This window comes from Brienomyrus brachyistius, chromosome 24, assembly GCF_023856365.1.
Source record: "Brienomyrus brachyistius isolate T26 chromosome 24, BBRACH_0.4, whole genome shotgun sequence".
In the NCBI taxonomy this organism is placed as follows: domain Eukaryota; kingdom Metazoa; phylum Chordata; class Actinopteri; order Osteoglossiformes; family Mormyridae; genus Brienomyrus; species Brienomyrus brachyistius.
In genome coordinates, this window is record NC_064556.1 from 7,164,622 (window position 1) to 7,178,562 (window position 13,941).

The window sequence follows — 13,941 nt, forward strand, 5'->3', positions numbered from 1 at the left end:
TAACTTTGCTAACCAAGACAAATGTTTTATATGGATTATATGGTTGAATGGATGTTTCCTGCTTCACTGCTTCATTTCTAGTATGGATGGAGGGCTGATACGATTGTGGGATATAAGGACATAGGAGAAGAAAACAGAAGCTGTTTGTGTTTGTTTATTATGTAACTGCTGAAAGGCATTGTGGGTTTTCTTGGTGTCCAGTTACTTTTGTGTAAAATGCATATTCTGTACTCACTGCAGCTTCTCCAGTTTACAGCAGGGATCCTTCAGTAGAGCAGAGAGCACCTTCACTCCTGAGTCTCCTGGGTGATTGTAGCTCAGGTCCAGCTCTCTCAGGTGTGAGGGGTTTGACCTCAGAGCTGAAGCCAGGGAAGAACAGCCTTCTTCTGTGACTCTACAGCCTGACAGCCTGCAAAGAGAGACAGAAACTCCCCAATAAATAATATCACCTCACCATTGCAATTATTAAATAAATGTGATGCTCTAATAAATGTTTCAAGAATTACAGTTTAGTGTCTATGACAAGGCAGGCCCCCACCTCCCTTTCCCTTAGCTAATTGCTCACTATCTTCTCTTTATAGTGTGGAATACCGAGTAATACTGACCTCAGTATCTCCAGCGTACAGTGTGGAATACCCAGTAATACTGACCTCAGTATCACCAGTGTACAGTGTGGAATACCCAGTAATACTGACCTCAGTACCCCCAGTTTACAGTGTGGAATACCCAGTAATACTGACCTCAGCATCTCCAGTTTACATTTTGGAATAACTAGTAATACTAACCTCAGTACCCCCAGTTTACAGTTTGGAATACCCAGTAATACTGACCTCAGTACTCCCAGTTCACACTGTGGAATTCCCAGTAATACTGACCTCAGTACCCCCGGTTTACAGTGTGGAATACCCAGTAATACTGACCTCAGTACCCTCAGTTTACAGTGTGGAATACCCAGTAATACTGACCTAAATATCTCCAGCTTACAGTGTAAATCCCCCAGTCCAGCAGAGAGCAGCTTCACTCCTGAGTCCTGCAGGTCATTGTCTCTCAGGTCCAGCTCTCTCAGGGGGGAAGAGTTTGATCTTAGAGCTGAAGACAGCACTTCACAGTGTTTATCTATGAGGTCACAGCTGTTCAGCCTGAAACAGAAAACACTTTAAGACACAGACATATACACATCATACACATTAGTAAAATACAAAGCATTACAATAAGCATTTGTTTTCAGTATAATTAGCAGCACAGCTTACACTTCAAAATGAATTATAGTCTGCAGAGTGTTCTGTGCGTCCTGACAATCTGCTGCAGTCATATGATCACTAATTGTGAGTCACTGCATCTCTGCTCAAAACTAGAGGTAAAAACATTAAGTAGAAGCTACAGCCAAAAATCACAGAATATACAGGAATATATAGGAACACATCAACAGCAAGATGGACGTGAACCTCCCATAACAGTCAGACCAGTGCTTCCAGTGCAGTCCTTAGCCATCTTTCTGCCAGGTGTCCCTACACTCGACACGTATCACTGAAAGGAGGAGATGTGAACATTCCCAGCAGCTGTAGGACACATATGCACATATCACAGAGCTTAAATTCCAGGTGGCCTGAGACAAGGCCTATCCTGGTACGAGAGGAATACATTGGCCTAGGCATCAAAGGGGGGTTAGTGACTCCACACACACAAACATACTTAAACACAAAAGGAGGCCAGCACTCCAACTTTCATTGCACAAAGATTTAGGGACCTACAGACAGCAGAGTGGACCTCAAGGACAGGGGTCCCTCGACTTGGCACACAACCCCCTCCCCATACATCCTGCCTTACATACCACACATTCACCCAACACCCCAAAGAAAGTTTCTTTTTAGTTTGACTTTTGTATAATTGTATATTTATTTACTCATGACTACTAGTCTCAATATACAGACAGGTTATGTTTGTTTGTGTCTTAACTTTCAGAGATTCTTTTTCTTTGTTTGACAAACCCCCCCCCCCCTTCTCTTCCACATTCCTCGGTGGCCTTATCTGATCTTTGTGGCCGTTAGTAAGCTCTTTGTGTTCTATCATCCTACATTAACAGAACTGAATTAAGGTGGACATTATACATTCTGGAGAGCAGATAATTGGGATAAGCCACACCAACCAAAATATGTTGTTCCCAGATGTACAGTTTAAATTGGTATGACCACAGACTAATGGCCATGCCTGTCTAAGGGTAAGATGTGCTATTTAAATGTGAATATGTCATGTAATGTCCAAAGTACGAAGTGTAAACATCTGTTGAGGTGCGATCCAAAACACTTATACCGTATACTGCTATGAGTCAGTAACATACACGATATAAGTAATTGTTAATTAATACAGATGGTATGAGGTGTGAACCGCTAGGCTGGTATGGCATGTTTGGTGTCAAACTGATGGAAAATCACTCCTGTTTCCAAATCTCAGCTCAGTGGTTACCATGAAACTGTATGTACCAAAAGTTACACCAGTTTAATGAAAATCATCAGTAGAGGGGAATTAGTGTGATCATAAATCCCAAAATGACTGATACAGACACCCCTCCGAAAGCCACCAAATGGATGGTCAGCCATTGGTCCAGGAGTCGAATTCCTGGTCATTCCTATTCATGAACTTTAGACTATAAAACCTGGCACCTAAGAACAAAGGGGGGAGCAGCAGAGAACATCAGCCCAGGAGAAGAGAAGCCCACAAGAAGTCCTCCTGAAGCCTGCCAGTGAAGGCCCAGCTGGACAGAGAACAGTAACCAAGACAAAGCTTCACAAGGAGAGAGAATCAGAGGGGCTCCACTGCAACAACTGCTGCAAACACCGCACCTTTTTGGGGGCTACCATTCCCTCAGCTCATCACCTCTGCAACCTACTGCCAAGACCCCCCCCCCACTCTGCAAACAAGTAAACCAGCTTCCTTTCATTCTAACAACCTAAGCAGTTCTGTTAACCTGCTTTATGACTTTAGAGTCGTGTTTCCACAAACTGTGCTTGCTTTACAGAACAGTATTTCCCTTTTAAGGTTACCCATTTTAAATCTGGTCACTGTATTTTCATGTTACATTCTGTTTGTTTCTATTCCGTTATTTTGTGTTTGTTGTTTATGTTCAGCATAATGTCTGTCTTATGTTAGTTGTAGTGTTAGTTAGGAATAAATGCATGTCTTTTACACAACTTCAGCCTCCGTTCATTGAGTGCTCACAATAGTCCCTGCCTCTGTGCGATCTGGCTACTACGCTCTGAAACCTCAAACTCACCTGAAATATCGCGAGATTCTCTCTCATTGGCCGTGAGGGGAGCTTCGCTATCGATCATTTACATTACCTGGTGATGTAGCTCGCTGGACGAGCCTTCTAACCCAGGTTACTAAGCGATACTGGTAACTAGTGAATCCCATGTACAGTAAGTCTCACATTAGCCGACAGGGATTCGCAATTGTGTTTGGAGGAACCAACCATTCGGCATAACAGTTAATAAACATCATTAAATAATAATTAATTAAAATGTAATTCATTTCAAAACATATTGGTGGAGATATTAAAATTTACCTGAGCTAAATACTCCTACAATGGTGTCCCACAGGGATCAGTGCTGGGCCGCTACTGTACACTGTATATATTGGTCACATTATCAGAAATCATGGTGTTGGGTTCATTGTTTTGCTGATGATACACACTTATATATATATCTGTTAAGTCGGATGGTGCATCACAGCTCTCGGTTAGAAGACTGGTCCTCTAAGGCTGGATACTGTAATGCCAGGCTGGATACTGTAATGCCAGGCTGGATACTGTAATGCCTTCCTTTCTGGGTGCCCATCTGGATCCTCACATAAACTTCAAGTGGTACAAAATTCTTACAAACACAAATTTTTTTTAATTATATTAGCCCAGTTCTATGCTCCTTTCATTGGTTTCCAATTAAGTCTCGAATTAACTATAAAATACTGCTATTGACTTATAGAACACTGAATGGCCTTGCGCCAGAATGCCTTAGTAACCTGCAGTCCTTATATAACCCTCCTCGCTTTCTTCGATCTCAAGGAGCAGGATATCTGTTAGTACCCAGGGTAGAAAGAGCTACGGCAGGCTGCAGAGCTTTCTCTTATAGAGCTCTTCAGCTGTGGAATGGTCTTTCACCGGATGTGTGGGATTCAGGCTGACTCTCAATATTCAAGTCCAGACTAAAAACACTCCTGTTTAGTTTAGCTTATAGGGACTCTAGTTCTAGCTCTAGCTAACTGCTCACTCCCAGTCAGACCTATAGTGTGAGGTGTAGAGCTGGGTGGGGATCGGTGCCATTGGCTTTGGATGAGCTGAACTGTCAGTCTGTCACTTTAGCTTCACACCCCCTTGTGGAATTGGTGTGCTGACATTTCAGGGACTCCCCATGCCTGCGTTCCCACCTGCCTCTCCCTCCTACTTATGCTGCCATAGCCATATCTGCCAGAGCTTACATACTGCACTCACCTAACTGTTAGCACTGCCTCTAGTCTCCCCTACTTTGGCTAACTGCACATTTTATTTCTCCTCCTCCCCTGCTGCCTGAAGACCCCACATTTTCAAGATGTCCTGCCTACCCTGCTGCCTGCGACGTCTCCAATACCTGTGACGTCCTTCTGGCCTGCTGCTGCCCCCTGGAGGATGGGCTCCCCCTCTGAGTCTGGTTAGGGTTAGGGCTTCCTCTGCTGCCCCCTGGAGGATGGGCTCCCCCTTTCAGTCTGGTTCCTCTCAAGGTTTCGTCTTTCTAGGGAGTTTTTCCTTGCCACTGTCCCCTCTGACTTTCTCACTGGGGGCTTTGGGCAGGGATGCTGTAAAGTGCTTTGAGACGATGTAATGTTGTGAAAATATACTATACAGATAAAAGTGAACTGAACTGAAATGAAATTGCATTCAGTGTTTGGGGGGGGACTCAAAATGATAATTTATTGCAATATTTTTAAACTAAATGACACATACACATTTTTCTTACTTATCGCCCAGCCCTAATCAACAATACATTAATCGGAGAGCTATCAGTCCTGTGAAATAGGCTTTTATAAAAAATATTTGTTTGAATGATTTATGAATAATGATACTTCATTCACCCCCCAAGGGGAAATTGTCCTTTCGCCCCTCCCATCTCACTCTCCAAAAGACACGCCGACACATACACAGGTGAGAGGAAGTTTGGGGGTCGCAGCGCAGGATCGGCCAGCATCCAGCACCCCTGCAGCTCAAGGACCCAGTGATGACATCACTCTGCCAGCCAAGAGATCTGAACCAGCAACCTTCCGCTCATGGACACAGAGTCCAAACCCAAAGAGTCACGCACCACAGCCAGTATTTACAGAAATGCTTCCTACAGCATCCAGAACTGAAAGGAATATGAGTGGTTTTCCTCCTATTAATGAAAACTGGACCATTCTGTATGATGCTGTATCTTTGGTTATTTGTTACACAAAGGATGCTCGTGGAAATCTTGTCTTTTTGTTTTTACTACATCATTACCTTCAGTTAATATAAACTAGATTAAAAAGGAACCTTGTTGATAAAAGAGGGGAAATAAATGACATATATACATATTCATTTTATATTTTAAACAATGTTTATCTATTTCTGCCGGACTAGATGTGTCGTCACATCCTCAGCCAGGTGCAGCTGAGGCCAGCAGAGGGCGCCAGTGAGCAGCCAGAGACAGCAGTCATACGGAAGCTCCCAGCTCTGGGCTCCATCACATGAACACGCCTGCTGACAATAACACTCACATACCACTTATACACCCTGTGGATAAAGAGCCCTCACTGTTTCTATAGCAGGTTAGGATGCTGTGTCTGTGATCAGAAGGCAGACTGGATGGGAATGGAAACGTAGTAACAAACAAAAAGTGACATCACTACCTTCAGTTAATATAAAGTCTGTGGTCAGGATTAGCTACTGCTATACAAACAGCTATAGCTGTGATTATCAACATAAATCCCACTCATTAATCCATGAGGAGAAAAATATAATATACATTACACATTTCAAGCAATATTCATGTATTACGGCCATACCAGACATGATTTCCCATCCCCACGTCACTTACAGAGCCGTCCTGGAGTTCTTGACCACAGGCAGCAGCCTGCAGTGCTGTTTATCTTGTCTGATGTATTTCTTCAGGTCAAACACATCCAGCTCCTCATCTGACATCAGCATCACAAAAGCCAGAGCTGAGTACTGTGCAGGTGAGAGGCGATCTGCTGAAATGTTTCCTGAATTCAAGTATCTTTGTACTTCCTCTACTAGAGAATTGTCACCCAGTTCAGTCAGACAGTGGAACAGGTTGATGGTCCTTTCTGGAGATAAATTCTCCTGTATTTTCTTCTTGACGTACTGGGCTGTTTCCTTAATGGTATGTGAGCTGGTTTCTGTCGGCCCCAGTAGCCTTTGTAACAGAGTCTTACTGGAGTCTGTTGAGAGGCCCAGGAGGAAGCGGAGGTAGAGGTCCAAGTGTCCATTCTTGCTCTCTAATGCCTGATTCACTGCAGTCTTCAGCAGGTCAGCTGATGAGTTTGACAGAAACACGTATAAAGCAGCGAGATACTCCTGGATGCTCAGATGCACAAAGCAGTACACCTTCTCCTGGTACAACCCATACTCCTCTTTAAAGACTTCTGTGCACACTCCAGAGTAAACTGAAGTTTCAGTGACATCAACGCCATTCTCTCTCAGATCTTGCTCATAAAATATGAGATTCCCTTTCTCAAGGTTGTCAAAAGCCAGTTTACCAAGTTTTAAAAGGAATTCCTTGCTGTATTCCTTAAGATTAGTTTCAGGGTTTTTCATATACTTGTCATTTTTTAAACTTGTCTGAAAGATCAGGAAGTGTGTGTACATTTCAGTCAGAGTCCTTGGAATTTCTCCCCTGTCAGTCTTACTAAAAAACCTCTGAAACACAATGGCTGAAATCCAGCAGAACACAGGTATGTGGCACATGATGAAGAGGCTCCTTGATGATTTCACATGTGTGATAATCCTGCTGGCCAGGCTCTGATCATTAAATCTCCTCCTGAAATACTCCTCCTTCTGGGCATCACTGAACCCTCGTATCTCTGTCACCTGGTGGACACACTCAGGAGGTATCTGATTGGCTGCTGCTGGCCGGGAGGTTATCCAGAGGAGAGCGGATGGGAGCAGATTCCCCTTAATGAGGTTAGTCAACAGTCCATCCAGTGACGTTTTCTTTGTTACATCAAACCAGCTCTGATTGTTCTGAAAATCCAGAGGAAGGCGACACTCATCCAGGCCATCAAAGATGAACAAGACTTTGTACCTAAACAGCTCAGTGGATTGAAATGATTTCAGTTCTGGGACAAAGTGGTGAAGCAGCTCAATCAGACTGTATTCACCCTTAATCAAATTCAGGTCCCGGAAAGGAAGAGCAAATATGAAGTGAACATCCTGGTTTGCTTTTCCTTCTGCCCAGTCGAGAATAAATTTCTGCACAGAGACTGTTTTCCCGATACCTGCGACCCCTTTAGTGAGTACAGTTCTGATTGGTGTCTCACGCCCACATAAGGGTTTAAATATATCATTGCAATTGACTGTAGTATCTTCTGTTCGCCTTTTCTTGGATGCTGTTTCAATCTGTCTCACTTCATGTTCATCATTGACTGCTCCAGTCCCACCTTCAGTTATGTAGAGTTCTGTGTAAATCTCACTGAGAAGTGTTGGCTGTCCTTCCTTAGCTTTCCCTTCAAATACACACTCAAATTGCTTCTTAAGTTTACATTTGATTTCCTGCTGATGTTGCAGCATGAGCTGTCCTGAAAAGAAATGAGAGGAAAATGCACTAATTCTCATCGTGATCCTGACTAGTATGAGAGGAAGAATATTTTCCAAAAACACACTTCTTCACACATACATATCCAGATATTTCCCTGTGACTGTGAAACTGAAAGTTTTATCATGTGTATTTTACTGGAACACCGCATACAGGACCGTGAATTAGCCTTAGGAAGCCAAAGGAAATGTTTAAAGCCATTTATCTGGGCAGTAAGTGTATATCTGCTCAGAACCAAAAAACACACAAAACCCCTTTTCATTTCCCAAACCTCTCCTCAGGGGCACCACAGCCAGTCCATGTATTTGTTAAATTTCACCACCAGCTCACTTCATTCATTAATTAAATTAATTTAAAAACTCAATGAGATATTGATCAGTGTTAGTGGTGAAGTAAAAAAATACGTGGATATACTGCACGATTTCTGCAAATACTAGGGTGATTTTGGGAGAGGTTCTGAAATGGCAAACACACTTTGACATACATATTATAGTAGTTCTACACCAACATGAAGACCATTTAAACATCCTTTTCTCTGGCTGCCCAAGACTTTTGCACAATATTGTACATGAACATAATGTTATAAAGCTCTTACTCTTCTCCAGCATGTCAGCAAGATCATCTTGCTTCAAGGTCCTCAGGATGTACAGTGTGATCTTCAGAGCTACCTCTCTAACACTGGTCTTCTGCATCTGATCATCACTGTCCAGGTCATTGTCCTCCTCCAGCTGAGGCCCTGAGCATTCTGGGTAATTCTGATCTAGGTGCCTCACAAACGTCTTCAGCTCGTCCTTTAGGAACTTCATGGCTTTTTCCTCTAGTGACTAAAATAAACAGTCACAGTTAATTATTGCTACTTACACCAAACCTTTTCAGAGTTTCACTTGTGAATCATAGTTTAAAACATATTTCCTTAAACATGATGAATTTCTTATTACACAGCTGTATTAAATATAAGCTAATTCACATAACAGCCAAGAAAATTTATATCAGCAATAAATACAAACCTTCAATATGGATGATAAACCCGATTTATCATGTAGATCTGAACTGCATTCTTCCATTTGGTCTCTGTAAATTAGGCAGAAACATAAAGACCTCAATTCATCTACACAAATGTAACAGAAAGACTGAAAAGTTCCCCATTACAACTGCTGTTACTGCAGATAAAGAATAACGTGGTATATTACAACACCAATTCCAAAAAGTTGGGACATTGTGCAAATTGTAAATAAAAACAGAATGAAACGATATGGAAATCTCATAAACCTGTATTTTATTCATGACAAAGCATAGAAAATTTGCCAAATGTTTAAACTGAGACATTTTGCTATTTCATGAAAAATATTGGCTGATTTTGAATTTCATGACAGCAACACGTCTCAAAAAAGTTGGAATCAGGGCAATAGGAGGCTGGAAAAGTTAGTGGTACAAAAACCCAACAGCTGGAGGAACAATTTGCAAATAATTATGTCAAATGGCAACAGGTGAGTAACATGACTGGGTATAAAAAGAGCATCTTAGAGCTGCAGTGTCTCTCTGAAGTAAAGATGGGCAGAGGGTCACAATCCCCCTAATACTGCACTGACAAATAGTGGAGCAATTTCAGAAAGAAGTTCCTAAGTATAAAACTGCAAAGAGGTTGAATATTTCACCATCTACAGCACATAATGTAATCAAAAGATTCTGAGAATCTGGAAATATCTCTGTGAAAAACTGGACTAGATGCCTATGATATTTTGGCAAAAATTGGGAAATGATAATTGGGAATATTTCCCAAAAACATTGTCAGTGAACACAATTCGCGCTGCCATGCACAGATGCCAGTTAAAACTCTATCATTCAAAGAAGAAGCCGAATATGAAGATGATCCAGAATCACCGACGTCGTCTCTGGGCCAAAGCTCATTTAAAATGGACTGCGGCTGAGTGGAAAACTGTTCTGTGGTCAGTCGAATCTAAATTTGAAATTCTTTTTGGAAACCAGGGACACCATGTCATCCGGACTAAAGAGGAGAAGGACCACCCAGCGTGTTATCAGCACTCAGTTCAAAAGGCAGCATCTCTGATGGTGTGGGGGTGCATTAGTACATATGGCAGGGGCAGCTTGCATATCTGGAAAGGCACCATCGATGCTGAAAAGTATGTCCAGGTTCTAGAGCAACAGATGCTCCCATCCAGACGACGTCTCTTTCAGTGAAGACCTTGCATTTTCCAACATGACAATGCCAAACCACACACTGCATCAATTACAACATGATGGATTCGTAGAAGAAGGGTCCGGGTACTGAACTGGCCTGCCAGCAGTCCAGATCTTTCAGCCATTGAGAACAATTGGTGCATCATAAAACGAAAAATATGACAAAGAACATCTAGGACGGTTGAGCAACTCGAATCCTGTATCAGAAAAGAATGGGACAACATTCCTCTCCCAAAACTCAAACAACTTATCTCCTCAGTGCCCAGACATTTACAGACTGTTGTTAAAAGAAGAGGAGATGCCACACAGTGGTAAACATGGCCTTGTCCCAACCTTTTAGAGACATGTTGCTGCTGCGACATTCAAAATTACCTTATTATTTCCTTAAAATGGTGCATTTTCTCAGTTTAAACATTTGATATGTTTTCTGTGTTCTGTTATTAATAAAATAGGGGTTTATGAGATTTCAATATTATTGCATTCTGTTTTTATTTACAATTTGCAGAACGTCCCAACATTTTTGGAATTGGGGTTGTAGTTTGGAAAGATGTATCTGCCATGTTAAGCTTTATTCACTGGGGCGGCTTCCTAATTTTCTCATGACAGCAGAAGAGAACCAGTGACATCAGGCTCCAGCACACAGAGACACAGCAGGCAGGAAGGACAGTTTTCTATGCAGCCCTTTGTACCCAGTGACATTTAGAGTCATTCACTTGATTAGCAGAGTTAATTTCAGCCTATCAGCTTGTTCCCCGCATCCCTGCCCCCCGCTTCTGTACCAGCTGGTCCCCGGGCCCCCACTAGCTAGGGCGATACTGCTGCCTAAATATAACTAAACATTAAACATGTCATCATCGTGCACTTATTCTCCATCCCAGTGGACATAATGTGCATGATGTCATCAGCATGCGCCACTCCCTCTGGAATGTCCTACTGCAGGGAGCCCAACCTTTTTTTAACTCAAGATCTACTTTTCAAGTGGCCAGTGTGCTGAGACCTACTAGTTCAAATAGGGAGCCACAGCTATTACTCTTTTACTCGATTATTACTCTAGCTATTGTCTTTCTGCATAATTAATATGCACATAGCAAATCCAGAGAAATCCAGGTAATTCTCCAAATTGAAAAAGTGTAAATAAATGTATTTCTCTACCTTAGTGGGACAGCTGGCACTGGGAAGATGCAGCTGGTAAAAACTGACTGCTGTGCCGCTGACTGACTTTTCAGTTCTCGCACTTTTCGGCTGCGTGTGGCTGTTTTAGCAGGGAACTCGGTCTCCTAGCTTTTGTGCATCGACTGAGCCAGACCCAGCTAGGAGCCCAGTTTACTTTTATGTTATGGCCTGACTATAGACCCAGAGAGACATGCATGCTAGTGGGCTGTAACACTGTTACCTCTCAGCGCTCTTTCTGTTACACCCCACAGGGGGGCGCATTTTAAGGCTTGCAGTATAATTGTTGGGACTTGGGCCATTAGTGCTCTGAGGCCCCCTGCAGCCCAGCTTGAGGCCCCCAGGCACTAACCCTTCTGTCTCAGTCCATAACCCAGCCGAGGCTCCAGGGGGCGCTATCTTGGGGCACCTTCATCCACCGGCTCATTCCCCCACCGTGAGCTAAGAAGCTACTGGGGATCTTTCCTGCCTGCTGCCGTTAAACACCACAATGCCTGCTGTCGATGTGCAGCCCCCACAGCCAGCCTTAACAGGCAAACCAGTTTTTTCCAGCTCTGTGATGAGGACTGAAATTTTAACTCCACTTTGCGATTAAATAACTCCCAGTTCCAGCTCGCTGAACGTCAGGTTTTACAGTAATCCTCATCCATTTACCTCAGATGTTATTTATATAGAATACAGACATAACTTTTGTTTAAATTCTCAAGGTGATGGAATCTGTCAAAGGTAAAAATTGGTGCATTCATTATAAATATGTTATTTCCTCATAGCTTGTATGTGTCTCTGTGCCATTTGACTGAGAGTCTGAATGTCATTAAATGTTTGTTTAAATGCACATTTACCTTTGATCAGTAGGAACAGGTCCCTCTCTGAATTTGAGTGGTTGCTCCATTGACCTGTCACTCTTCATGGAAACACAGCTGGGTACAGGGGAGTCTGCTCTCTCCATCAGGACACTGTGGGCAGCGAAAGGAAACAAACCCTCTTGGTATAAATATAATTCATATAATGGGGACGACATCACACTGCTGTTTAGCCTTCTGCTCTGCCTTCATGTACTTTGATATGCTGTGAAGCTCTTGATGTAAACAGGCTAGTTTACAAATAGCTTTAACGTAAAATAAATAGTCCACCCATCCATTTTCCAAAATCCTACTGGGTCGCTGGGGGTCCGGAGCCTATCCCGGAAGCAATGGGCACGAGGCAGGGAACAACCTAGGATGGGGGGCCAGCCCATCGCAGGGCACATTCACACACCAGTCACTCACACATGCATTTAGTAACTCCAATCAGCCTCAGCATGTTTTTGGACTGTGGGGGGAAACCGGAGTACCCGGAGGAAACCCCACGATGACATGGGGAGAACATGCAAACTCCACACACATGTGACTCAGGCGGAGACTCGAACCGAGGTCCCAGAGGTGTGAGGTAACAGTGCTAACCACTGCACCACCGTGCTGCCCCCTGAAATAGTTTCACATAAAATTTAAATCCGTATATGAAAGGTTTAATGTCATTGACTGATGTTCCTTTTATCTGTTTATATATGTTTTTGTTTGTTTAGTTTTGTTATGTGGCCATTTTGTATAGGAGGGATGGTCTGTTGCTCGCCTCTAGTATAAAAGAACTGGCTGATTGTGGAAGAAGACGGCGAAGACAGAAGATGGCGAGGTCTTTTTATGAAGCTACACATATTAAAGTGCTGCCCACTGACCAGCCCTAGCTAGGAGCCCAGTTTACTTTTATGTTATGGCCTGACTATAGACCCAGAGAGACATGCATGCTAGTGGGCTGTAACACTGTTACCTCTCAGGGCTCTTTCTGTTACACCCCACAGGGGGGCGCATTTCAGAAGCAGCTCCTCTATTTCCTCTCTCCTTGTCCATTTTTGTGCTGATCCAGACCAGTTGATTCCTGCTGGGGCCTCTGTGAACATGAAGGGTTAATAGATACATCCTATAATCTTTAAATTGTATTTCATAATACCATTGTGATTCTCATTGGTCATTATTATGAAATATTATTTCATGTAATGCAAATGTGACTACTTGAATAATTCAAACTGTACTGCTCAATAAAGAACAACGTTCCACATTGTATTGCCAAATTAAATATTTGCCGGTGTTCGGTCGAACCACACAACCGCCGGTGTGCATTACGGTGGCACGTATCAACATGGGAGCACCAAATATCCTGCATTTCAGGAAATGTTACCCTCTCATATTTGGTCAGAGAAGTATGTGAGATGGCAGAAAGCCATTCCAATAAATAAATGACATGTGAATAAACTATGTTTTTTTGTACTGAGGTCCAGAGTCACTGTGTGTCTGTTTTAGCAGGGGGAACCAATGTTTTAGGTTTAAGGTAACAATGTTCCCTCTTCAAATACATGCACAAATGTATTTTTGATGTATGTAAAACTGATTTCTGTATCTGTGTGTTAACATAGAAAACCATGCATCACAATGTCCTGGATTATGTCTGAATGCTCACAAAGACTTTATTGTCAGCAGTAGCTGATAAATGTAAGTTGCTACAATGAAGCTATAATTAGATTAAGCAATATCACAATTATTGTCACGCATGGCATGTACTTTGGTGAGATCTGCAAATCCCGGCATGTCTCGCAAGCGCTCGCGCATATAACCCTGTGTCTGTGTAATTGTAAATAGCCCTTGTGTTGTTGTTATGGCTAAAGTTGCCTTCCCGATCGTGGTGTGTATGTTTGCCCGTATCTTGTGTGTACCCTGTCCGA

At 42.8% G+C, this 13,941-nt stretch overlaps 1 protein-coding gene across 38 annotated transcripts in view; it reads right to left on the reverse strand.

Annotated features, from left to right (window-relative positions):
- LOC125720048 (NACHT, LRR and PYD domains-containing protein 12-like) overlaps positions 1-13,941 on the reverse strand; it is a 215,522-nt gene that overhangs the window by 12,576 nt on the left and 189,005 nt on the right. Inside the window, exon 21 of one of the 38 annotated variants that reach the window (XM_048995030.1) lies at positions 286-409. The exons of 36 other annotated variants lie outside the window; for them this stretch is intronic. In XM_048995030.1, coding sequence (XP_048850987.1) covers positions 286-409 — 124 coding nt within the window. Of the gene's footprint in view, positions 1-235; positions 410-13,941 lie in introns of all 38 variants that reach the window. One more of the 38 variants, XM_048994999.1, reaches the window with a different exon arrangement.